Source organism: Sciurus carolinensis, chromosome 4 (genome assembly GCF_902686445.1).
Source record: "Sciurus carolinensis chromosome 4, mSciCar1.2, whole genome shotgun sequence".
NCBI classification, from domain to species: Eukaryota; Metazoa; Chordata; class Mammalia; order Rodentia; family Sciuridae; genus Sciurus; species Sciurus carolinensis.
Window position 1 is genome coordinate 3,206,551 of NC_062216.1, and position 27,044 is coordinate 3,233,594.

The following is a 27,044-nucleotide window of genomic DNA, read 5'->3' on the forward strand; positions in this document are numbered from 1 at the left end:
TAAGATTACATATTATCAAATACTGTTTATGTAAGCATATTAGCAATTTGTCTGTGACATGAAAGAGTAATGGGGAAAATGAATAAAACAGTAAACAAAAAACTTGGGAGATTATTGTTTACAAAGAATGGAATTTTAATTATAAATCAAGATAAAATATGTCAAGGAATGAAAGTGTGACTACTCATGATTTGGGAATCCCTTCTCAGTAGAAATATAAACTATTCCTTAGTTTGTTTCTGAATAATATTTTTAAAGATAGTTTTTCTGTGGAAATAACTTGCCTTTTATGGTACTCCTTTTAGACAGGTTATTATTTTCTGTGAAAGTAGATTTTTTTTAAAGACTACACATTTTCCCTTATGAAAAAAAAATTCAGCTACAGTGCTGGTCTTAGAACTCATTAACTCAATCATTTGAAAAAATATATCAAAGGATTTTTAATTACCTGATTCAACTTTCATTCAATTTCCAGTTAAGAGCCAGAGATCCACTTAAGAATATTAATTTACACATCATCTTCAGAAATTTCTTATTTTATAATGTTCATTATCTAACTTTTTCAATGTTCATTGCAACGACCTAAATAATGCAGTCTATACAGAAAATCCAGTGGCATCCTAATTTCTCCCCCGGGTAATCTGTATCAACAAATCAGGTGTTCTAATACACGTTTCTGAATGCCCACAAACACGGGTGTGTGTTGTCCATACCATGTTCATGGAGACATCAGCACACACATGTGGGTTCACATGCCTTTGTTTGTATTTTTACCCAAATGAGATCGCACTACATTTTTCTTTACTTCTATGTATCACAGATATCCTGCATTCCCTCAAGCCAATGCATACAGGGCTGAAACTAATTCTTCTTTGTAGAGCTGAATTTTAAACAGACCACCTCCTAAAGATGATGGTTGAAGGATAGCAGCATACAGCAAGGTGTAGGTGTGTAGGGGTGTGTGTGTGTATGTGTGTGTGTGTGTTTGTGTGTGTTGCCGGGTTGAAAGGTCAATATCTCTATTGGCCTTACAAGCAGAATTTTTCTTTCTGAATTTATGATGGTCTATTTTTATTGAATCAGAAAGTAGACTTTGCAAGGCTTAGAGCAGATTCATCTCTCATGGGAAAATGCACACTGTGTACATAGAACCAATATATAAAATCAAAATGCCAAGCTAATAAATCACAGTTCATTGGAACTAGACTATTTACATTGATATTAATATGACAGTCCCTTTTTTTCCACTCTAAGCCTCTATGTGAAGCCAGATTATAATCGGGTGGGTGCTTGCTCCACCCAGGAGTCACAATAGCGGAAGTGAGCCATCAAGTAAGTTCCAGAAATCAGACCACAGTGCCACAGGCCAACAAACCAGGCCTCTGTCAGCAGATACCATTCTGGCCTTCTCATTAGATGTGAAACTTTTGAGAATTTCAAGTCCAAGAAACATTTTCCTCAGAAAATCACAAATGCATACAAATGTGGGCATGTAATTTCAAAGATTCATAGAAACTTAGTGGTTTTCCGTGACCCCAAATTAAGAAGATCAGATCAATCACAGGCAGCCTCACAAAGACCTGGGCGTGTGAGGGACACCTGATGCATGCCCACACCAAGGGCTGCAGGCACAGCCCTCTGTGGGCAAAGGATTCCTGCCTCTGCTGAGCTGGGCAGGAAGCCACTTTGCCTCCGGCACTATGCATTTGCTAGACTCCCAGGGTCACCCAAAGTATGTTTCTCTTTTATTCCTTTATCAGATCTACCAGATACCACAGGGAACATGTGAGCCTAGGTTGCAGCAATAAATTCTCCTGCTTAAGGCAGCTCTGCATCTCCTATTTGAGTATGGTAAAGTCGAACTTTTGGAAAATAATCATTCCTCTGCTGTTTTGGAAATGTTAGTATCAACATACTAAAAGTATTAATTTTTTAAAATTTTATTCCATAGTGGTAAGAATACCACATGAGATCTACCCTATTAACATATTTTAAGGATACAATGGTGTATGGCAGAGCTACAGAATTTATGTGGTAAGTATTTTCAAATATCATCATACAAACTCACATTGGTGGTCCTGACAAACCTGGTGGTGCAAAACCCTGAAAAATGAGGACAGAAATGCCCAGGTACCAGTGACTGAGCCTGAGCAGGGTTAGTATGGCCACCACTGGCTCTTCTCGAAGACAAGGGACAGGGTGTCCTAGCTGACGAGGAGCCAGGGTTCACCAGCCTAGGACAGCTGAGACCTCAGGAGGAGAGTTGTAGAAGTTGAACATTTGCTGCAGCCTCTGTGATTGTGAACGGTGTCGGAGAGCGGGTGTGGACGGAGGGCGGCGGCTCCACCGTTATCACTGTCCTCAGACGGGAACGCTTGCTCTCGCCAGGTGTATCCATCCTGCACTACGCTTTAATTCAGGCTGAGTTCGGGTAATCACTTCAAGGGAGAAATAAATCAGTGCTGACATTCTAAATAAAGCTTTGAGCTTGAAGGGTAATAATCTAGCTGCTCTTTCTAAATCCAGACCCATGGATGTGAAAAGAAAGAAAATTCTGCTTGAGGGATGTGTCAGAGGGAAATGCCAAATATATTCAGCCAACAAAGAGACACACTGGCAGCGAGAAGCCCCGCCTGGCCCCAGAGTTAATTACTCAGTCAGACCCAGACCCACAAGGCTCTGTCACAGGAGATTTACTGTCTCTGCTGGGAGTCCAAGGGATGTATGAAGATAGAGGCCATTCTGTTCTGAAAAATAAATTATGATAAATGAATAAATGAGTATTCACTCATTTCTGGTTTGTCAGGGTTTAATTTGGTGGATGATATTGAGACGATTACGCTTTAGAGGGGATCTGTGATCCATTTTGAGGATCGCAGACTCTCTGTCTTACATCACTGCAGTGCCCTTGCACAAACTTCTGTATGACAGGGAACCCTAACCAGAGAGAAAGTCAAACTCAATTCTTTCAACTGTAACTCTCACTAGCAGTTTTTATTTTAGGTTTTGAAGGAAAGGAATATGAACTACTTGCCAAAATTGTTAGAAATAGGTACTTTATTTTTTAAAAGTTTAAGTATAATCTTATTGTGTTTTAATGGTGCTTTATAGATACACAGAACTGAAATTCAGTGTGGTATATTCATATGTGACAGAGCATACTTTGGTCGATTTCATTGCACGGTCTTCCCTTTCCCTTCCTCCTCCCTCCCACCTCTATTCCCTTCCTCTACTCCACTGGTCTCTCTTTCTTTTGGTGTGATCCCCTTTTCCCCTTATTTTGATCTAGCTTCTGCATATGAGAGAAACACTGGGTCCTTAACCTTCAGAATCTGGTTTATTTCAGTTAGCATGATGTTCTCCAGTTCCACACACTTAACAGCAAATGCCCTGATTTCTTTCTTCCTTATGGCTGAGTAAAACTCCATTGTGTATATATATATTTTCTTGATCCATTTACATGTTGAAGGGCACCTAGGCTGGTTCCATAGCTTGGCTACTATGCATTGAGGTGCCATAAACATTATTGTGGAGGTATCATCCTAGTATGTTTATTTTAATTATTTTTGATAAACACCAAGGAGTGGGATAGCTGGGTCACATGGTGGTTCTATTCCCACTCTTTTGAGGAATCTCCACACTGCTTTCCAGAGTGGTTGCTTTAATTTGTAGTCGTGCCGATAATGTATGAGGTTCCTTTCTTGACATATCTTAGCCATCATTTATTCCTGTTTATATTCTGGATGGCTGCCATCCTAGCTGGAATGAGATAAATTCTCAATGTACTTTTGATTTGCATGGCTACTATTACCACTCCCATTACCATTTTCAGTTCTGGAAATTCCAACCACAGCAGTCAATCAAGAGAAGGAAATTAAAGAGATATAAACAGGAAAAGTCAGATTTTCTGTTTGCTGATGACATGATCCTCTACCTATCAGGTCCAAAAAAAAAAAACTCTACCAGAACACTTCTAGAGCTGACAAGTAAATCCAGCAAAGTAGCAGGATACAACTTCAACATACATAACTCAATCCCTTTCCTATACTCAAATAATAAATCTGTTGAGAAAGAAGTCAGGACAACCATCCCATTTACAATAACTTCAAACACACACACACACACACACACACAGGAATAAATATAACCAACAAGGTGAAAGATTCCTATATTAAAAACTATGGAATACTGGAAAGAACCTGAAGACAACCATAGAAGATGGGAAATCTCCCATGGTCTTGATAGGCAGAATTAATATTATCATAATGAGCATACTACCAAAACAGTTATACAAATTCAATGCAATCCTCCTCTAAATACCAGTGACATTCTTCACAGAACTAGGGAAAAAAAAAAAAAAAAGTACCAAAATTCATTTGGAAGAATCAAATACCAAGAATACCCAAAGCAATCCTGAAAAGAAGAGCAATTCAGGAGGCATCACGGTACCAGAACTTAGATTATCCTATAGAACTGTAGTAACAAAGACCGCATGGTAGTGCCATCAAGATAGATAAGTAGATCAGTGGAAGCGAAGACAGAGACTAACCCAACAGACACGGGGTGCCAAATACATATGTTAGAAAGAAGATAGCCTTTATAATAAATGGTGCTAGGAAAACGTGATATCTGTATGTAGAAGAAAGAAACTCACTAGGCCCCTATGCCTCCCCTTGAATGAGAGTCACCTAGAAGTAGATCAAAGACCTCGGAATTGCACCAGGAATTCTCCAACTACTAACTTTTATTTTCAATTAAAATAACAATTGCGTATATTTATGGGGCATAGTGTTTTGCTTTCAGTACAAATATAAATGATATAATAAAGCATACTGAACACCCATCACCTCATGAATTCATGTCGCTATGTGGTGGGTTATTCAGAATCACCTCTGCCAGCTGTTTGGAAATATACACTGCTTATTTTTAACCACAGTCATCCCACTGTGCAATTGAGCACTAGAACTTATTTCCCCTACATGTAACTTTATACTTTTTGACCTATTGCTCCCTATATTTGGAAAAAAGGAACCTTTGAATATTTACCGTCAAGTATGAAGGACTCACATTTTCTTAGACTCAATTTTTGTCTCAGTGTCATAAAGAAAAATGGCCACAAAGGGAGGGCATAGTGTCATCTGATGGCTCAAAGTGCTACAGCAATTCAGAATTCACTTAGTCCATCTCTTCTCTCCACATGTATTTGGACACTGAAACTATGAATTACAAACCAAAAGTTGACAAAATTATAAAATTAACACGTACCTACAAAATATGCAAAGCTTTATTTCATAGTCCAGTGAAATGAATTCAGTTTTTTGTGTTCCTTTTTCTTTCTTTCTTTCTTTCTTTTTAAAGCATCTCACAGTACAAGTTTTCAGGCTCACATGTGAAACAAAGTAACCCCGACAGGTGGGGAGTCCAGGCAGGGCTGACGCCAGCTCCTGTGAACTCTGAGAACCCAGACCCCTCAACTCCAGCTCCGTAGGGTTCCCCTCTCCTGTCAGTTTGGACCGGTCTTGCTCAAGTCTGCTCACTCGTTTGTCTCCACATGCTTGCACATTTCTCCCTCACTCAGAGATCGATATCAGGGGTCTATTTCTGAGTCTTCCCTGAGAACTGCAGTTCAGGTCCCAGCACAAAGCCGGCACTCAGCACCTGAGCTTTTTAACCACATGCCTCCAGAAGAAGCCAGTGTGGACTCTGAAGATCTCCCCTGGCCAGGGAGCCGGCTTTTCCTCTTCCTGCCGGCTCTTGTAAGGCAGCATGAGTGCTGGGGCCCCAGTTACTCCCTGGCATCACTGGTTCTGGAGGCAGGCGCTATCCTGGTGTTCTAGACATGTTGAGTGAAAACCTGGAAAGAAGGTGGGGGTGACCCAGTGAGTCCTGTTGTCTAGTCACACGCCACACACCCTCTTTGCGCAAACATGGGCATTTGCAGGTAAACATGCACAGATCAATGTGCATGGACTTGTGTTTGCATAGGTGTGTCCTCAGATAAAACGTATCTGAGAGGATGGTGAGTGGTTCTCAAATACAACTTCAGGAGCTATGCAGGTAATTTCTGCTTTCACTAGGTAGTACTTAGGGGATTTTAAGAAATTTAATTACTGTAGTTTGCTGCCTTACCATCTCTACCTGAGAGGTAATTGCACTTCATTATAGAATTAGTACAAGGATTTAACAGGAAATGCCTGGGGAGCATCACACAATCCAAGGCATCCATCCTTCTTCTGTCTATCAATCATCTATCACCTATCCATCGAGGCATAGACTTTAATTGGTGGAGCATACTGCTATAGTTGATAGAATGAATGATTTTAAGACAAAAACAAACATGACAGAATTCCTCAGAATCCAAGGGCATCCCTTAGATCATCTTTATCAGCAATTTCATTTTCCCACTTCAATAAACAAGCTATTTATTTTATATGAAAAGCAATTTTCTTCTATATGTGAAGCTCTGCTTTTTAGTAATGTTGAATTCCTCCACACTATACCTCCAGGATTTATTCATTTAAAAAAAATCTGATAATCTCAGATTCTTATAACTTCATGCATAAAATTTAAGGCCAATACGTTTGGGGATGGCACCGTGGGAAGCAGAGATGCATGCTGAATGTGTGGAGGCAGCACTCTGTAGCCCGCGCTAGAGACCCGAGTGTCCCACAGTCCTGCCCTCTCCCAGCCCCCACGCTTACGGGCCCTCATGAGAACAGTCCCTTCTGTCCTCATTAACTTCAAGTCAAGAAATCCTTGCTGCCCTTTCCTTGGCTTTGTCAATTTCATTACGGCAAAGCATCCCTCTCAAAACGCACACTATTTTTATTTATGTATTTTTTTTAAATCTGCCATTCCATGAATAAAGCATTCACTAATAGTTAAAAATAAAGCTGGTTCCAAATCTGTGGAATTATCTTGACTTTGGAGAAATGTTCTATATGCAGCAAGTATTGATCCTCGGGATTAAACACTGGACCTATTAAATATTGGACCCAATATCTTGACTTAGAGAGTTGGTGTTTTCTATCTCAAAATAAATTGTATTATACCCAAATCTTTGTTTTTCACAAAATACTGAATCACACAAAGACTACGATTTCAAAAAAAAATACATATTTCATGTAAAACAAAATGAAATGAAACGATCCCTAAGAAACCAACCTAAATCATGGTAAATAATTCACAAAAACTGAATTTTAAAAATATAATCAATGCTTACACTATTAAAAGAGAAAAGTTAGCCAACATTTCATGAGACATGAAAAGATTTTTGGAAAAAGTAAAGATGCAAATTAACATATGAAATTTTAGGTGAAATATTTGCCTAGAAGATTTTCCATATATTCACCAGTGTTTCTAACACTTTTACTATTGAAGTACTAAACATTTTTGTTACTAAAAAGTAGAAGCTTTAGAAAAATAAAAACCCTGAGTTTTTCTCTTCTAAAACCTGAAACACAGAAGCCGGCATGGTTGCCAGGTGTTGCCAGGTGGATGTGCTAAGCTCTCGAGCCCCGGGTTTCCATATCACCAATTCTCCTGCCTCCCAGATGATGTCTTTCTTAGAACCCAGACAAGCTTAATGACAAAAATAATTATATTTTAATTAACTAAGATCTTGAAAGAAGATAGACAAAAACTTAGGAATCAAGGCTATTTGTGGACACAGTTCTTCAAATTTGCGCACACATAGGGATTTTGATAGTAATTCGCCCCATTTTAAATTATATATAATCTTATATTTTCTGTTATAAATTTAACAAAGAGATTTATACAAATTATTTTGTCCACAATGGAGAATATTGTTTAAGGATGGAACCAGCAGATACTACAAGAGCACTCTAATAATTCAGTAACTTCAATTTCATTCTGCATTTGCCAGTAAAAATGTGCTGATCTCAACAATGAACTTACTTGCTAAGACCCTAAAGGGTCCATATACAGAAAGTCAAATATTTTATGTGAGCAATGTTAGGAGAAAGTTTATGTGTTTCTATTTGATTTCCAGATTTAAATTCAATGGCTGAACACATTAATTGGAATATTTTATTTTATTACTTTCACATTCATTATGTACCTTAAGGTCTCCAAATATGAATAATAATTTATGTAAATAATGTTTTTTCAAAGTTACTGCCAAAAGCACTTGAGTTCAGTGCCCACATTAGGTTCACTGCCAAGGTTATCATGTTTAGACAGATCTTGGAAGTTTGGAAGATTTCCTCAGATGAAGCGAATAAATTTAATCCAAAAACATAAACGACAATCTGGTAATACTAAATAAATCCTAATTTTAATGGGAAGAAAGCAGTACCACTTTAAGAACTATAAAAATTTATTTTAATAGTTGATTTAGTATTTTAATCTAAATTCAATTTCCTTCAGAGCTCTTGGATAATACATCAATATTTTATTATATTATTTGACTCAAAAATTACTAGATGGACAATCTCTTCCAATAAAAGTGACTGGGATAGAAGGAAATCGGAATCATCATGAATGCAACTGGTACCAGACCTGAGGCCTATCTGCACTGTCGGTGGCCCCACTTTACATGTTCACCGAGGAGGTGTCCTGCCTCCAGGCAGCGGCTGTACATGTTACGCACCGTCCTTAATCAAACCTCAGTTTCCCCAGGCCTGGCCTTGAGGAGGCATGGTTGCCTTAGTCCCTTCAGAATGGGAGATTGACAGAGTGGTGGGTGAGGGCACTGGACGCCTCACCCACCTACAGAAGAGCCCTCCCTCCACAGGCCTCCATGGGGACTGCGGTGGTCTTCATTTTCTCCTGATAGAGCACTTCCATTTACCCAAGAGCTTCAAGCTAATTGAGGAATATTTTAAATACAGATATTAAGTGTGAGAGGCAATTTTGACTTTGCTGACAAAGCACCTTTGTATTTAACTATTCTTTTAAAATTTTTCTTTCAAAATACCAGCTCGTATTTACTTATAAATATCAGATTATATTATAATATCATTATTCAAATCTAAATTACACAAATGCTTTTTCATATATTTTTAGAAGCATATTTAAAAATTGCAGTTTTATTTATTTTCCAGTCATTTTCCCATTTGATCTTTTTTGAATGACATGAAAATATTTTTCCAATAAAGACAGCCTTAACAATCTTTTTAAATATACCATCCTGACAACAAGTAACACCAGTGATATTCCGAGAAGATTTAATAGAATTATTCCCCTGGCAACCACTCAGCATCAACCTCTCCTGCAACATCAACTGCAGGGAATCCAGCACAACATGGCCTCTGATTGTCAATGTCAGGCAGGGTAGGGAAGCCGCAGGCTTTCTAGAACAGGGGAGCATGATCAGACTTCTAAGCAGCTCTCATGATGCTTATTGGACACAGTGTGCTTCACAGGGAACTGATATGGATTCCTTTAGTGATACTTTTGCAAAGTTAAGTAGAAAAGAAATGTGAGTGTATGGTTTAGAAGCAGCACTATGTAGGTGTGACTGAATTTGAAAGAGAGCAACACTCATTAACCTTAAACTAGCCTGCTACTTTGAAAACATTACACTATTCCTTGACAGTAATGACTCAAGGGTGGTTAACCCTTTTCAAACACTGATGCTGGTTTATACACAAACACAGTACCCTCAAAGACTTTAGGATATGAAGAAGAGGTAGTCCTCAGTACCAGTCCAAACACAACTTCAAATAAAAGAGCAAATCATTCTGTTCATCTGTCTGTGCAAGAAGAAAATTCTGCCCTTACATTTTCTTATAATCTCACTATAGCTGAGATCAACTGCACTAACCACATGCAACTAAAACTTCACACAAAGTGTGATTCTGCCCAGGTGTACTATTACAAATAAGAACGTAAGCAGATGTCGCTTAGAGTTCTGAATCCACAGTAAACAATACTGAATTAGTCTGTAACTCCACTTATAATTATTGCTTTTTTACTTTAGAGCCTCCGGTTTGTATTAACAATGATAGTTACTATATTACATAGGAAAGAAAATTTAAAATTTCAGTGAAAAACAAGACTAAAGAAGACCCACTTCAGGCTTTATACCTAAAGTGTTACCAGTTCAATTCAAATATAGTACTTAAAATAATCATTTTGTCTATTATAGTTCAATCTTCGATTTTTTTATTTCCACCTAAAACCAAGCTTCATAATGATAGCAAGATCCGAAGGTATCTAACTACAAAATATGAAAACACAAAAATAAAACAAAATACCTACACTTTGCAAGGATGGAACTACAATAACACCAAAATAATTTCCTCAGTTAAAAACTTCACCTTGGATGGCAAAAATTCATTTCACGCAATCACCTTTCCTCAGACCCTAATTAGCAGTAGCATTGCCCAGAAAAGTTTGACACATCTCTGAGACACAGTGAGTGAACTCTTCTCCACTGAGTGGTGGGACTAGTAGATTTGTATCTAAAATTTTCAAAAACTTCCTTACCAAATGTTGACAAAAGGACAACCCAATCGAGAATTTCCCATTAGTAAACAAAAACTTACATATATTTAGTGCTAGAAAATTTGGCAATTGTAGCAAATAGTCTTTCCAACTGTCAATCATTAACCAACCATGCACACGTATGGTGCACACCAAGCTTCCTCACTATCATGACTAACCCAGAGGGGCATGTCAGGTCATGGAGGCGGTGGGGTGTGTGCGCGGAGCTCAGTCTCCTACCTTCATACAGTGCCTTGAAGCCCTGGGCGCTCACTGCGAAGTCGGTGGTGAACCACAGAGTCAAGACAGACCCGGAGCTCACAATGGAGGAGGGCAGCTGAAATCCCGACAGCCTAAAGTTAAAAGAAGCATGGACATGGTTAAAAGAGTTCAGCTAAAGGGAACATGGCATAGTGAAATGGCACAAAATTTCTTGCAAAGCTCATTTGGTTAAGTCATTTGATAAGTCTTAACCATGTGTATTTAACTGCAAGATGCTGCAAAACAGTCATTCATAAGTATGACTTTGCTAGTGACTGAACTGAGGCATAATCAAGCACCAAAATTTGTTAACTTAAGTAACTTCTGAGAATACTTCTTGAAGGAATTGTGCACCACCGTCCTGCCCAGAGGATGCGAAGCTACCCGAAGGCACAGCTTCCCTTATTCTAGCTACTTGTGACTTTGCATGTGCTTTGATTTCATTCTTTCTCTCCTAATTTATTACTCTGCTTGTTATATTTCTCCAAAACAAATTGTGGCTCTCTTGAGAGGAAGAAACACCCTTGTCAAAGCATAAAAATAAAAATCAATTCTGCTTGTGCTGAGGTCACAAGAATCAATCTTAGTGTTCATTTTACAAGAAAAATCTTTTGCATCCTAAGAAGTGGTTTTCCTGATCACTAGGCTTGGGTACATTTAAACCTTTTAATGATGACAGAGCCAGAAATCTGTGTGAGGGGACTCGTGTAATAATGTGCACAGTACATTGAAGGGTAACAGTTTTTCCAAAGGTCAAAGAGAGAATATATCAATTTATATTTTACCAGGAGTTTCCTAATTAAATAGGTTTCTGTGCAGATATGTGCTCTGGGGTGCCTGACCCAAAGCCATAATGCAAAGGCGGTCTGCCTGCATGTCTTCCCAGCAGCGGAAGCCGGGCTTGCCAGGCACCCTGCTGTACCATGTGCCGCATTACGGTGGCTCCTGGATCATGCTCTGGGGCCGACCTCATGATGGACTGCCCACAGATAAAGCAATAACGGATTAATGAAATCATAGAATGAGCTTAAAAACGGATCACGGTTAAGTCACAAAATAATGGCACACATATGGTCATGTTTATGACATGCTATTTTGTTTTTTACTATCATTATTTTGTGTCAATTACTTTAAGTTTTCTACATCAGTTTTGTTTTTAAGCAAAACTGATTCTTTAGTTTAAATGACTGTAATATATTGCCATAATTTCTTATAAATCAATTTTAGTCATTTTCTTAATTGAACTTTTTTATAAATAAAAGCAAAGTTATGTAGACATGTATGTTAAAATTTATGAGAAAACATGAAAATGGTATAAAAACCATGTAATTGGTTAATTACATTTTGTTCTTGAAATGTTTGTGTTTCAGCCAGATACTGGGCAGTGCTTCTGGGGAAAGGATCCACCAGCAAGTGAAAGAACAATGCAGTTGGCCATGACCCCAGAGGCAAAGCCATCACTCTGCTGGGGGAGGTGTCTCAAGGGAGAATTCTGAGTCCAAGAAGTAGCTTTATAAACACAGACAGGATTATTCTACAATTTATATGGAAAGGCAGAAAAAAAAAAAAAAAGAAAAACCAGGACAACTCTATGAATTAAAAAACAAATAAGTTAAATAGAAGGACACCATCTATCTGATTTCAGAATTTATTTGATCTACAGCAATGAAAATAATTTTATTGGTGCCTTGGCAAAGGGATAGACCTGAGCATCAATGGATCAAAACTGAAAATCCAGAAAAAGACCTACACAGATATGCCGGCCTACATTTGACAAAGGTATAAAAGCAGCTTGATGGAAGAATTTGACAAACTGTGCTGGAACAACTGACTGTCCCTGCCATTCCCCTGCAAAACATGCCCAGACCTTAGTCTAACACCCGTGTGATAATTAACTCAAGATGGATCACAAACGAATGTGGAAAATGGAAAACTATGACTTTTAGGAAAATACAGATGAAGTCTTCAGGATCTAGGTTAGGCAAAGAGCTCCTAGACTTGACACGGGAATTATAATCCAAAAGAGCAAAACTTAATAAATCAGACTGTATAAAAACTTTAAACATTTTCTGCAGAAGACCCTGTTAGGAAGATGAAAGACTGAAAAAATATGAGTAAACCCTGCATCAGAAAAAGGCCAGGTATCTAGAGTATCTGATGACCCCTCAAGGCTCGTGTGCGACAGACGAGTGGCAGTCAGGGGTCGGGGAAAGACATACAGACTCGCATCACCCCATGGCCCACATGTGCAGGGCGAGAGGCTTCACCGCCCCAGCTGTGAGGGAACCAGAGAAGCAGCACGGCCTCTGTCCAAGGGCGGAGGCTCACAGGGACGGTGGAGGCTCACAGGGATGGCGGAGGCTGATTAGAACGAAAGGAAGACTGACGGCTGCTGGCGCTCCTGGGACCTTAGAGGTGGAGCAGCCCCTGTAGAGGAGTCCCTCATGGTCCTGAAGGCTCACACACAGCGGCCGCCAACCAGTGCCCCGGCACCCACTTTCCTGGCGTGTACCCAGCCACCCTTCCAGGGTCCTGGTGTTGTGTGTCTACACCACACCAAGTCTGCATTCTGGGATGTTATGGGAGTTCAGCTTCCTCGGTGTTTCTTCTGTGGTCAGTGGTGTGGTATACAGAATTTCTCTGTAAAAGATATTATAAGTCTATGTGAATCTATAATTATCTCACATTAAGCAGTTTAAATAAAAATGCATTGGAAAGTTAGAGTCTGAGAGACGCGCAAGGAAACATTAATAAAGATTAAAATAAAAAACATAGAAAACCAACCAGTAGTACTTAATAACTAAAAAAAATATCATTTCCAAAACTAACTTGAACAAAATCCATTGAGGATTTTCTGACTTAGCAATTGCCCATTTTGAAGTTTTAAATATCTATTATAATAAATTAGATACAAAATGATGTGACAACCCTGTAAAAAACACAATTTTGTGTTCTCTTTAAATAATGAGTTTAGAACAGGGGTATGTTAAAGGACAGGGATTACAAAGAGACCCTGTTGAACTGTATTAGCTCAAGTAAAATCACCATGATGTGGGGTTTAAAAGCAATGTCAGTGGGGCGGTCAATGAGCTTGGATGGACATGTACAGATAAAATGTACACGTGCGATCCATCTGCTGCAATGGCATGGACTCACTCATACCTGAGGGCCAAAGAATGGAACCTAACATGAGCTCATCGGGTTGGACAAAGATGAGTCTCCAGCTGACCAAGTCAAGGTCACTGAATTACTGTGTTAATGAAAGTAGAAAATCCAAAGACAAGTCCGTCAGTTGTCCTCTTCATTTTTCTTTATGAAACTGGTATCGCCTACAGCAGTGAATATTTGACCCCTTTCTTCACGTGTTGTGACTTAAAAAGTCAGAATCAGGAATCAAGGTGACGACATCCTGAAACTATTTGGGGTGACCAGCGTGTACGTGCAGTCACAAATGCCTGCCTCTCTGTGGGTGGCCATTCCCTACAACCAGGTCCCCCACAGCCTGGCCCACATAATCAGAGGCTGGTGCCAAGAGCTAAGCTGTAAGAGGATCTGAGTTCATCCTGTGGTCTCCACTGTGGAATACCACCCATTATCCTCACTCAGAGCATCAGGTTTCATACAAGGCCCTAGCTAAATTGTTTGCAGAAGGAAGAATAGAATGGTCACGAAAGGGAATTTGGTTTCAGAACAGTGACAAAAAAATCAATTTCATTCCAAGCAAAAAAATGTATGGTTGGTGTCAGCCCAACAGTGCCTCTCTCTCTCTATCTTTTCTATTGGCTCCCCTGTTGTCCTGTAGAATCTCATTCACTATATTTTCTACTGGGAGAAACCAATTCCCCTCTCACTTCCAGCAATGTGGGTAATTGACAGAGCACACCTGTCAAACGTGAGTGATTGTAGGGTAAAGCAGGAAAGGACTGTGGCAGCTTTCTGAATTCCAGGTACATGTTCACTTGGCAGGAACACGAGTTTCACAACTGAAGAAGTTTACTCTTCTTCCATTTTTCAATGAGTTACTAGGATGAATTGCACCTAGTAACAGATCCAAACTATTTTGTACTGCATTATCATTCAAGATATTTAAATCGCTAATGTCGCTGCTATAATCTCAACAGTTAGAAGTGGTGCTGGTAGAGAGAAAAAGGCAAATTCAGTGAAAAGCTCACAGGAAGAGAAGATCAGAGTGGGCCTTGTTTATTTCCCAAAATTTAATGAGGGAGTTAGGAATTCATTAAAGAGGTGCACTTCAAAATTACACATTGTATTTATTATATAATCTACAGTGTTTGTGATTTGAAAATGTCAAATGTATTTAAAACTACAGTTTAGTTAAAATGTCAAGTGCATATTTTAAGTAAATTAGGAAATATCACTAAGTTAAATCTTTTTTTGAAATCATAATTGCTTCAAAGAAAATTTCTATAAAGCCAAAAGTTGCCAAACTGACATTAATCCTCAATATTTGCTAGTATCATACTTCGGGTCATATGCCAACATGATTATCCTCATAATATAGCTTACGGAGATTTGACCTAAGAAATTAATTTCCTCAAGAAGAGTTTTTCAGCAAGATCCTGCCCAGGGCTTGCGTGAAATCTTTCAAGACTGAGAAATAAGAACTCTCCCAAGCAGTTCCTCCCACCACTCACTGAGAACTTGCTTAGATTTTGAGGAATCCACTTCTCTATCCTATGTTCATCTATTGGTCCAATTACATATCATTTGGAAGAGTTCATGTCATGGATAAAATATGAGGTAATATTTTTCAAAATGCTTTCTACATTGTAGCTAACGTTATTTTGACCATTATTATCCCAACAGCTGTGAGTCTGCAACTTACTATACATTTTATCTGAAGTGCAATATTGGTTAATCTAGGTCTTTTCTTCACTCATTAAAATAATTTATTGAATATCTTCTAAAAGATATATGCGTGGTTAACACCTTTGCTACATTCAAGAGTCTTATAGTCTGAAGTGAAAGATGGGAAGGAGGGAAATTAAGCAATCCACATTGATGGCTTACAGCAGCTGTTCTACCTTCTCCATCCAGGTTTTGTTGCCCAGGAAAGAACAGAGATACACATGGCTACACATAACCTGTGAACATTTCAATAGAATACAACATCACAAAGCTCTCAACATCGTTCACTTCCTTTTTAGCGTTTAGAGAAAGAATGCAGGGCAACATATGGGCACAAAGTCTCTTCAAATCAGAGACAGACATCATCCAATAATGAAAAATATGTACTTTAAAATAAAAATGTGCATGGTACATCAGTGAAATATTGTGTAATTAAATGGGAAGGAAAGAGACCTGCCTTTAAATATGATGAATTATTTTGTAATAGAAACAACAATCAGGATCCTGGTCCAGGTAGCAGGAAGACTGAAATTAATGTCTAGCCAGGATACCTAGAGTTGAGGTAATCAGAAAGTAGAATGTCTGCAAATTCAGAAGTGTGTAGTTATGGTTATTAAACTAGCATTCTCTGGGAAACAACAATTTAATTAGCTCGTTAAAGTTACTCAAGGTTGCAGATTAGAATTCTTCCAGGACTGGGTGTATGTACAGAAGATATTCTTTACTACACTAGAATTTTAAGTAGTTCAGGGCATCAGGTAGCATTGGACACCAGGGATTTCAACCTTCATATTTCACAGGAAAGAGAAGTTCCAGAGATATTTAGCGATGGGGCTATGGTGTGCATAGCATGTCAGGGACTGTACCTATGTCCCTGCTCATCTCTCCCAAACCAGTGGTGCTGCTACTTGGCCATCCAAGGTGACTTGCCCACTGAGATGAAAAATAGACCTACTAAGTTTTCTTCTTCTTTAAAATCCGTCCCTAGCGTGATCCAAGATGGCGGACTAGAGGGGGACTGCATCCCCAGTCTCTCCAGAACCCAGGAGTTAAGAAGGGGAGGCATTGAGAGACTCGGACCAAAATAGAGCCACTCGTGAGTCTGCCCACTGGGTAAAGCTCGGCCCGGGTGGCAGGCCCAGATAGAGGTGGCTTATCGGAGCCGGGCAAGGCAGCTAGAGTCATCCACAGGCAGACCTGCGCACTCCGGCGGTGGGCCCCGCCCACACAGCCAGCTTCTCCAGGTTCTCGGAGCAGGCCCGCTAGTGAGAGCCTTTCTGATCAGAACAAGCTCCAAGTCCCAGAGCCCGAGCGGCATACTCTGGCCCGCAAGTGGCTTCAGGGACCAGGACAGGGCAGCCAGCGACCTCCCCAAGCAGCCTGGACCCCTGTGGTGGGAGGTGCCTTTCAAGGCTAGCTTCTCGGAACAGACCACCCAGTGAGAGCCTTTCTACATAGAGACAGCCACAAGTCCCCGAGCCAACGGAGAGCTTCGATCCCCAAGCAGCCTCTGGGATCAGGGCAGGGCAGCCAGAGACTTCTCCAGGCGGCTCTGCCCACTCCGGCCGCAGGCTCTTTCCACGGGGCACGGATCCAAAATGGCGGACTAGAGGGTGACTGCATCTCCAGCTGCTCCAAAACCCAGGACTCAAGAAGGGGAGTCATGGAGAGACTTGGACAAAAATAGAGTCACGGGGTGAGTCTCCCCCACTGGGCGAAACTTGGCCTGGGCGCCAGGCACAGATAGGGGTGGCTTATCATAGCAGGGTAGGGCAGCTAGAGTCTTCCCAAGGTAGCCTTCCACACTCCAGCAGTGAGCTCCCCCCACACGGCCAGCTGCACGGTGCAGGCCCCCAGTGAGAGCCTTTCTGCACAGAGGCACCTCCAAGCCCTGGAACCAGTAGGGGCTAGGGGCAGTTTTCTTCAGAAGCACTGCATTATCAAGTTCCTCCAAGACTTCAGGCTACTGAAGGCTGGGAGGTGATACACTGGAAATCTACCAGGACACTATAAGCCAATGGAGGAAATCTGCAATATCTCAGATTCCCACTGACATCTGACCAATATGAGAAAACAAGGGAAGAAAATGTCCCAAACAAACCTAGATACTACATCAATAAAACCCAATGACAGCACAGCAGAAGAAATGTCAGAAAGGGAGTTCAGAATGTACATAATTAAAACAATCAGAGAAGCAAATGAGGAGATGAAAGAGCAAATGCAGGCATTGAAGGAGGAGATGAAAGAGCAAATGCAGGCATTAAATGATCGCACCAATCAACAGTTAAAAGACCAAATACGGGAAGCAAGAGATCATTTCAATAAAGAGTTAGAGATACTGAAAAAAAAAAACAAACTGAAATACTTGAAATGAAGGAAACAATAAACCAAGTTAAAAACTCCATAGAAAGCATAATCAATAGGGTAGAACACCTGGAAGACAGAACCTCAGACATTGAAGACAAAATATTGAATCTTGAAATCAAAGTTGGCCAAACAGAGAAGATGGTAAGAAATCATGAACAGAATCTACAAGAATTATGGGATATCATGAAATTTGAGAATTAATGGGATTGAGGAAGGCTTAGAGAAACAAACCAAAGGAATGAACAATCTATTCAATGAAATAATATCAGAAAATTTCCCAAATCTGAAGAATGAAATGGAAAACCAAGTACAAGAGGCTTATAGAACTCCAAATACACAAAATTACAACAGACCCACACCAAGGCACATTATTATGAAGATACCTAACATACAAAATAAAGACAGAATTTTTAAGGCCGCGAGAGAAAAGAATCAAATTACATTCAGAGGGAAACCAATAAGAATATCAGCAGATTTTTCAATCCAGACCCTAAAAGCTAGAAGGGCTTTACCAAGCCCTGAAAGAAAATGGATGCCAACCAAGAATCTTATACCCAGCAAAACTTACCTTCAAATTCGACGATGAAATAAGATACTTCCATGATAAACAAAAGCTAAAGGAATTTGCAAAAAGAAAGCCAGCATTACAGAACATTCTCAGCAAAATATTCCATGAGGAAGAGATGAAAAACAACGATGCAAATCAGCAACAGGAGGCGCTAGCCTAAAGGAATAGCCAAATAAAGGAGAAACCAAATCATGTCAAAAAACAAATATGAGTCAAATGACTGGGAATACAAATCATATCACAATAATAACCCTGAATGTTAATGGCCTGAACTCATCAATCAAAAGACATAGACTGGCAGATTGGATTAAAAAGAAAAATCCAACAATATGCTGCCTGCAAGAGACTCATCTCATAGAAAGAGAAACCCATAGACTAAAGGTGAAAGGATGGGGAAAAACATACCATGCACACGGACACAGCAAAAAAGCTGGAGTATCCATCCTCATTTCAGATAGTGTGGACTTCAAGTCAAAACTAGTCAGAAGGGATAAAGAAGGACATTACATGCTGCTTAAGGGAAGCATAAATCAGCAAGACATAACAATCATAAATATCTATGCCCCGAATATTGGCTCATCCACGTACATCAAACAAATCCTTCTCAATTCCAGAAATCAAATAGACCACAACACAATAATACTAGGCGATTTTAACACACCTCTCTCACCACTGGATAGATCGTCCAAACAAAAATTGAATAAAGAAACTATAGATCTCAATAACACAATCAACAATTTAGACTTAACGGACATATATAGAATATACCATCCAACAAAGAACGAATACACTTTCTTCTCAGCAGCACATGGATACTTCTCTAAAATAGACCATATTTTATGCCACAAAGCTACTGTTAGCAAATACAAGAAGATAGAGATACTACCTTGTACTCTATCAGATCATAATGGATTGAAATTAGAAATAAATCACAGAATAAAAAACAGAAACTTCTCCAATACCTGGAGATTAAATAATACACTATTATATGATGAATGGATAACAGAAGACATCAGGAGGGAAATAAAAAAATTCTTAGAAGTAAACGAGAACAAAGACACATATCAAAATCTCTGGGACACTATGAAAGCAGTACTTAGAGGAAGATTTATTTCAAGGGGCGCATTCAAAAAAAGAAGTAGAAATCAACAAATAAACGTCTTAACACTACAGCTCAAAGCCCTAGAAAAAGAGGAGCAGACCAATACCAAAAGTAGTAGAAGACAGGAAATAGTTAAAATCAGAGCCAAAATCAACGAAATTGAAACAAAAGAAACAATTGGAAAAATTAACAAAATAAACAGTTGGTTCTTTGAAAAAATAAACAAAATTGATAAACCCTTAGCCACACTAACAAAGAGAAAGAGGGAGAAAACTCAAATTACTAAAATTCGGAATGAACAAGGAAACATCACAACAGACACAAGTGAAATACAAAACATAATTAGAAGCTATTTTGAAAATCTATACTCCAACAAAACAGAAAACTTCGAAGACATCAACAAATTTCCTGAGACATATGAATTACCTAAACTGAACGAGGAGGACATACACAACTTAAATAAACCAATTTCAAGCAATGAAATAGAAGAGGTCATCAAAAGCCTACCAACAAAGAAAAGTCCGGGACCAGATGGGTTCTCAGCCGAGTTCTACAAAACCTTTAAAGAAGAGCTCATTCCAATACTCCTCAAAGTATTTCAAGAAATAGAAGAGGAGGAAACCCTACCAAACTCGTTCTATGAAGCCAATATCACCCTGATACCTAAACCAGACAGAGACACATCGAGGAAAGAAAATTTCAGACCAATATCCTTAATGAACATCGATGCAAAAATTCTCAACAAAATTTTAGCAAATTGCATACAAATATATATTAAAAAGATAGTGCACCACGATCAAGTGGGTTTTATCCCAGGGATGCAAGGTTGGTTCAACACTCGGAAATCAATAAATGTCATTCACCATATCAACAGACTTAAAGTTAAGAATCACATGATTATTTCAATAGATGCAGAAAAAGCATTCGATAAAATACAGCACCCCTTCATGCTCAAAACACTAGAAAAAATTGGGGTAGTGGGAACATTCTTAACATTATAAAGGCAATCTACGCTAAGCCCATGGCCAATATCATTCTAAATGGTGAAAAACTGAAAGCGTTCCCCCTAAAAACTGGAACAAGGCAGGGATGCCCTCTTTCACCACTTCTATTCAACATCGTCCTTGAGACTCTAGCCAGAGCAATTAGACAAACCAAAGAAATTAAAGGGATACGAATTGGAAAAGAAGAACTCAAACTATCCCTGTTCGCTGACGACATGATTATATATTTAGAGGAACCTGGAAATTCCACCAGAAAACTTTTAGAACTTTTAAGTGAATTCAGTAAAGTAGCAGGTTACAAGATCAATGCTCATAAATCCAATGCATTTTTGTACATAAGTGATGAATCCTCAGAAAGAGAAATTAGGAAAACTACCCCATTCACAATAGCATCGAAAAAAATAAAATACTTGGGAATCAGTCTCACAAAAGAGGTGAAAGACCTCTACAATGAGAACTACAGAACACTAAAGAAAGACATTAAAGAAAACCTTAGAAGATGGAAAGATCTCCCATGCTCTTGGATAGGCAGAATTAATATTGTCAAAATGGCCATACTAACTAAAGTGCTATATAGATTCAATGCAATTCCAATTAAAATCCCAATGATGTACCTTGCAGAAATAGAGCAAGCAATTATGAAATTCATCTGGAAGAATAAAAAACCTAGAATAGCTAAAACAATCCTAAGTAGCAAGAACGAAGCAGGGGGTATCGCAATACCAGATCTTCAACTCTACTACAAAGCAATAGTAACAAAAACCACATGGTATTGGTACTAAAATAGACAGGTAGATCAATGGGACAGAATAGAGGACATGGACACAAACCCAAATAAATACAATTTTCTCATACTAGACAAAGGTGCCAAAAATATGCAATGGAGAAAAGATAGCCTCTTCAACAAATGGTGCTGGGAAAACTGGAAAACCATATGCAACAGAATGAAATTAAACCCCTATCTCTCACCCTACACAAAACTCAACTCAAAATGGATCAAGGACCTCGGAATCAGACCAGAGACCCTGCATCTTATAGAAGAAAAAGTAGGTCCAAATCTTCAACTTGTTGGCTTAGGATCAGACTTCCTTAACAGGACTCCCATAGCACAAGAAATAAAAGCAAGAATCAACAACTGGGATAGATTCAAACTAAAAAGTTTTCTCTCAGCAAAGGAAACTATCAGCAATGTGAAGAGAGAGCCTACAGAGTGGGAGAATATCTTTGCCAACCATACTTCAGATAGAGCGCTAATTTCCAGAATCTATAAAGAACTCAAAAATTCTACACGAAGAATACAAATAATCCAATCAACAGATGGGCTAAGGAAATGAACAGACACTTCACAGAAGAAGATGTACAAGCAATCAACAGATATATGAAAAAATGTTCAACATCCCTAGTAATAAGGGAAATGCAAATCAAAACTACCCTAAGATTTCATCTCACCCCAATTAGAATGGCGATTATCAAGAACACAAGCAACAACAGGTGTTGGCGAGGATGTGGGGAGAAAGGAACACTCATACATTGCTGGTGGGGTTGCAAATTAGTGCAGCCACTCTGGAAAGCAGTATGGAGATTCCTCAGAAAGCTTGGAATGGAAACGCCATTTGACCCAGCTATCCCACTCCTTGGCCTATACCCAAAGGACTTAAAATCAGCATACTACAGAGATACAGCCACATCAATATTCATAGCTGCTCAATTCACCATAGCCAGATTGTGGAACCAACCTAGATGCCCATCAGTTGATGAATTCATAAAGAAACTGTGGCATATATATACAATGGAATATTACTCCGCAATGAAGAATGATAAAATTATGGCATTTGCAGGCAAATGGATGAAATTGGAGAATATCATGCTAAGTGAGATAAGCCAATCTCAAAAAACTAAAGGACGAATGATATCGCTGATAAGCGGATGAGGACATATATTGGGGGGTGGGAAGGGTTAGCATTAGGTTTAGGGTTAGGTTTAGGGTTAGGGATAAGGAGTGTGGTAAGAATGAAGGAAAGAAGGACCGTATAGAGGGAAAAGAGGGGTGGGAGGGGTGGGGGGAAGGGAAAAAAATAATGAATCAAATATTATTGCCCTATGTAAACGTATGATTACACAAATGGTATGCCTTGACTCCATGTACAAATAGAGAAACAACATGTATCCCATTTGTATACAATAATAATAAAAAAAAAAAAAATCCGTCCCTGATTTGGAAACCTTGTGGACATCCCTCTATTCAGAGAGGAATCACCATTGAACACAATGAACAAAGAATCAATTTGTGACTTTTGAATCCAAAACAGACCTTTGAAATTCAGGGCATCAAAAACTGTATTTGTTTAATAATGAATATTTATTTTAAATAGATTTTCAGGATTAAGGCTCATGTTACAAATTGTAAACTTTTAAGAAAATAAGATAACATCTCTTCTCTGGGGGCTTGACGAAGTTTGCCTAATCTAGGGATGGAACAATATGGAGGGCCAAAATGAGCTTGTCCCCAAGAGAACATGAGGATAGGACCCTGCAGGGAACAGGAGATCTAGGACCAGATGGGGTGGGGACTTCTTTCTCAGCAAAATTTCTGGGTGGTCAAAACCCTTCTGGAAAGTGCCAGGTGGTGACGATGAAGTCATGCAGCCGCCATGTCTGGATTCAAGCCTTTCTGAGTCCAGATCAGTGGCAGAGACCATAGAAGGCTTCTGAGTCCAGCAGGGATGCAGGATGCCCAGAGGGATGCTCACACACGAGATCAGTAGGCGATATTGCCCCTGTGGGCACATCTGGGTGATCTGGTAAGACTGGAGGTCACAAGGGTGACTCACCTATATCAGGGATAGCAGAGGGTGATCTGGGGCCAGATGCCTCCTCTCCCTGCTACTTCAGTTACCCAACACCCTCAGGCTGACATGCCAGCAAGGAAAGTGGACACAGCAAGGCAAAATCCAAAAGGTGGAGTCAAACGCACACTCACACTGCAGTGGCCACCCGTCCCTAACCTTGGCCAGGTAGAGGCAAGGTGAAGGCGCTTTTTTAAAGTAGCATATTCTTTTACATTTTAACTTTTGGCCTTTGAATATAGTGCCTAGTACACTTGTTTATTTTTTTCTTTTCTGTTCAACATGTCACATAAAAATAGATAGAATAGGTAAATCTATACACAGACATGTTTAATCTATTGCATTTTCTGGTTCCAAAACACATGTTGCATCTGAACTCAAGACTGCCACTTAAGGTAAACTCTCTTGGGCACAGATGAGTGGAACACCTTACACTTGTTTTAAACTTGGGTTTTCACAATGTCTGTGGCTCCTGGGTGAACCACTTGCATGGCCAAGCGCCTCCTGTAGCTCTGCTCTTGAAGGCTTTCGATGTTGTTGCTACTAAGACATCCATGTTCCACATTGGTGTACACACTAGACAATCAGGAGGGTGACTGTGGTGTGTCTGCATGGCCTGCTTTCCTCCTTCGCCAATCCCCTCAGCATCAACTTGAGTCTGCTTTAACACAGGTGCCTGCTCATCCATCACAGCCGACACTGAGCTTGCAGCAGCTCCGTTAGTAATTGTTAGCAGTCTGAGAGAAGTCTAGAGAAACATTGTGTTAAGTTGTACATTTACAAAGCCCAAGAAAAGACTGTTCACTGGCCTTCGTTCACTTAGCCCCAAATTCTAAACACAATACAACTTGACACATAGAAAACTCAGGGTGTCTATGGCAAGACAGCTGCCTCTGTCACTGTGGAGACATCTTTCTATCTGGTGCTCAGGAGGACCAGAAAACAGTTCCAACTAGCTCTTGAACTGACATGTAAGCAAGAGCTCAGAAGGAATCCCTGACCAATTTGATAGTGCCATTCCAAGTGGTTTTCCATTCCCATATCTGAAATAAGTTAGTGCCTAGTGGATGTGTGTATCTGTCTCTGTATCTATGGATGTACAGACACAGAAGTAATTTTTCCATGGTAAATTAGAAAAAAAAATGTTGCAACTTTTAGTTATAATGCCCATCTCTTCGAATTGCTTTAAAAATATACATAAGGGAAAAAGTTCAGGGCTTTTTATAAATGAACATATTTTATTAACAATCCTAGATTACTTTGAAATTTGGTTATTTTCTTACTTATTTATTTTTGATAATATTGTATACATATTGAGTGTACAACATGATATTTATACAAATAATAAAATTATTACTACTATTTTTTCATATGTAAGATTGGGCATAAAATATAATCCATATAAACATAAAATATTGAAATTATTGGAGGGAAAAACAGTTAAATATACAAATGCACAATTTAACTTACTAAAAGTCCTGCAAAGAGACAGATATTTACACTCTAAAAGGATCATGCATCTGTTGTATGAATATCTTTGGTCTGATTTTAGAAACACTATGAGATGTGAAGTAGCTCCTTTAATTTCTTGAAAGTGAGGATACTGTACCAATTGCTTCTCATAATTTTGGTCTCATTGCTTTTCAAATGCTTTGTGTATATGCACATAGACATGCATACATGTGCATGTGCACACAGTATATCTCCACAGGGTGAAGAAAACACTCATCCTTTACTTCATCCTATTTAATTAACCAGATAAATTGGGCACGCTGCCTCTGAGAAATTGTAAGAAACAGATCAGTCTATAGAATGTGTAGAGTCCACACAGGGTCAGAAAATTGCCAAATAATTGAGCTAAATGTCTTACAGAGGGACTGGGTATGCATTGATGAGGGAAGTGGAAACCGGGTGGGCTTAAGGCTAGACTAGAGAGGAGCAGCTAGGAGAAAAGCTGGCCTCTGGGCTGATTGCCCCGAGAGTCTGCTCTCCAGGTCCCATGCTGTGGAGACAGGAGCATGCTCAGTGCGGCCCAGGGCTATACACTGAGGTGGCAGGGCTTCTGAGGCCTGGGATTTTGACCATGTATGTTGTAGCATCCCTGTGACTACTTCCCCCAGAACCACAATCCCCTGCCCGTGTCAGTGTGAAGGCCTGTCCCACTGGGTTAAGCTCTGTGGATAAGAGAGTCCTCTTACTGCAAAGGATCACAATTGGGGTCCCGTCAGCTAATAAAAATGAGAGAGAAGAGACAAATGGAGCCCACGCTTAAAGATATCCACCAAGAGTCTGCTTCCTTGATGGCCATCCCATGGCGGCCAGACATGCAGAGAGGAGCCAGTTACCTCCAACCGTCAATTCACCTTTCCAAGCTTGGAAACCAGTTTTTAATGAACTCAGTACGCTGGTCTCCCACACAGCAAGCCATGTTACAATCTGTCCCCTGAGCCCCCCGGCCTCCCTCCTAAGAGAGCGTCTGCCTTTTGCCCTGAGCTCAGCCCAGCATGGTCCTTGCCATCTTCAGGAGCGTGGAGAAGAAATTTTGTGAAGTCACACTTGCTGTTTGGGTGCTCTAAAAAAATCACGATTAAACCGACTACACTTGGCTTTGACTTCCAGTTCTCCCTAGAAGGGCGCCATTGTCACAGCCTCTTGCTCCTCACGTGAGTCATGGCTCCTGTCCTGGCCTCCACAGGTCCCCATCCCAGGTCCTGAGAGGACCCCTGTCCTGTGCAAGTGATTCAGCACACAGGGTACTTCTCAGTCTGCACCAAGCAAGAATTTCCTCCTGTGGGATTTCACTCTCTGCTAAACACTACTCTCCAATAAAAGTGCCTCTGGAAAAGACATAAATTTTCCCCAAATTGCATTCCCGACATATTTGCCAAGAATTAATTCCACCGATGCTTGCTTTCTATCCATGCACTAAGTTATTTTGAGAAAGTTATTTTACAATTACAGTTTCTGTAATACACTTTTGGAAGCAAACATCTAAACAGATTTTGCCCCCAAGCATGAAATAATGTCCTCTTGATATGGTTTTATTATGACAATAGAACAGCACCATTTATAAATTACATTAGACGAGTCACAGCGTTTGCCCAAATCTCACGAATGTGATTGCAGTTGCTTTCCTGCACTGTACCTCCACTCCTGAGCCTGTTATCGGCTGCAGCTCTACCTGAGTGATAAGGATCCATAAATTGTCTTTCTAGTGCAAAATCCATTAGGAGGATTTTTATATCAAGATCTCTTTTCAATCTGTTTTCTTGCAGATATGCCACTTTTCCATGTTAAGATTTTAGATAAGCCCTGTGCTACTTCAGAATAGCTCGCAGGGTTCCCAAGGTACTTTCTCCTCTGAGAGCTGCTCTATTTAATATTAATCTAACATACAGCATGGCTGTGGGGAGTGAGGGGAGGCCTGATTTCCCCACGGGCCAGAGAAGGAACGAGGCAGTGATCCTCCTACAGCTTATTCCAAGTTACTCTCTTCAGGGTCATAGTAACATTAAGAAAATGATAAAAATGGCTCAAAGATGCTAAATAACAATATGCAAATTTATTTCACTGTGGTA

The 27,044-nt window shown here is 39.7% G+C and overlaps 1 protein-coding gene across 1 annotated transcript in view; it reads right to left on the bottom strand.

The window, feature by feature from the left end:
* Positions 1-27,044, bottom strand: part of Csmd1 (CUB and Sushi multiple domains 1) — a 1,673,782-nt gene that overhangs the window by 1,160,470 nt on the left and 486,268 nt on the right. The window contains exon 3 of the mRNA XM_047550875.1: positions 10,690-10,802. Within this exon, the coding sequence (XP_047406831.1) occupies positions 10,690-10,802 (113 nt within the window). The remainder of the gene's footprint in view (positions 1-10,689; positions 10,803-27,044) is intronic.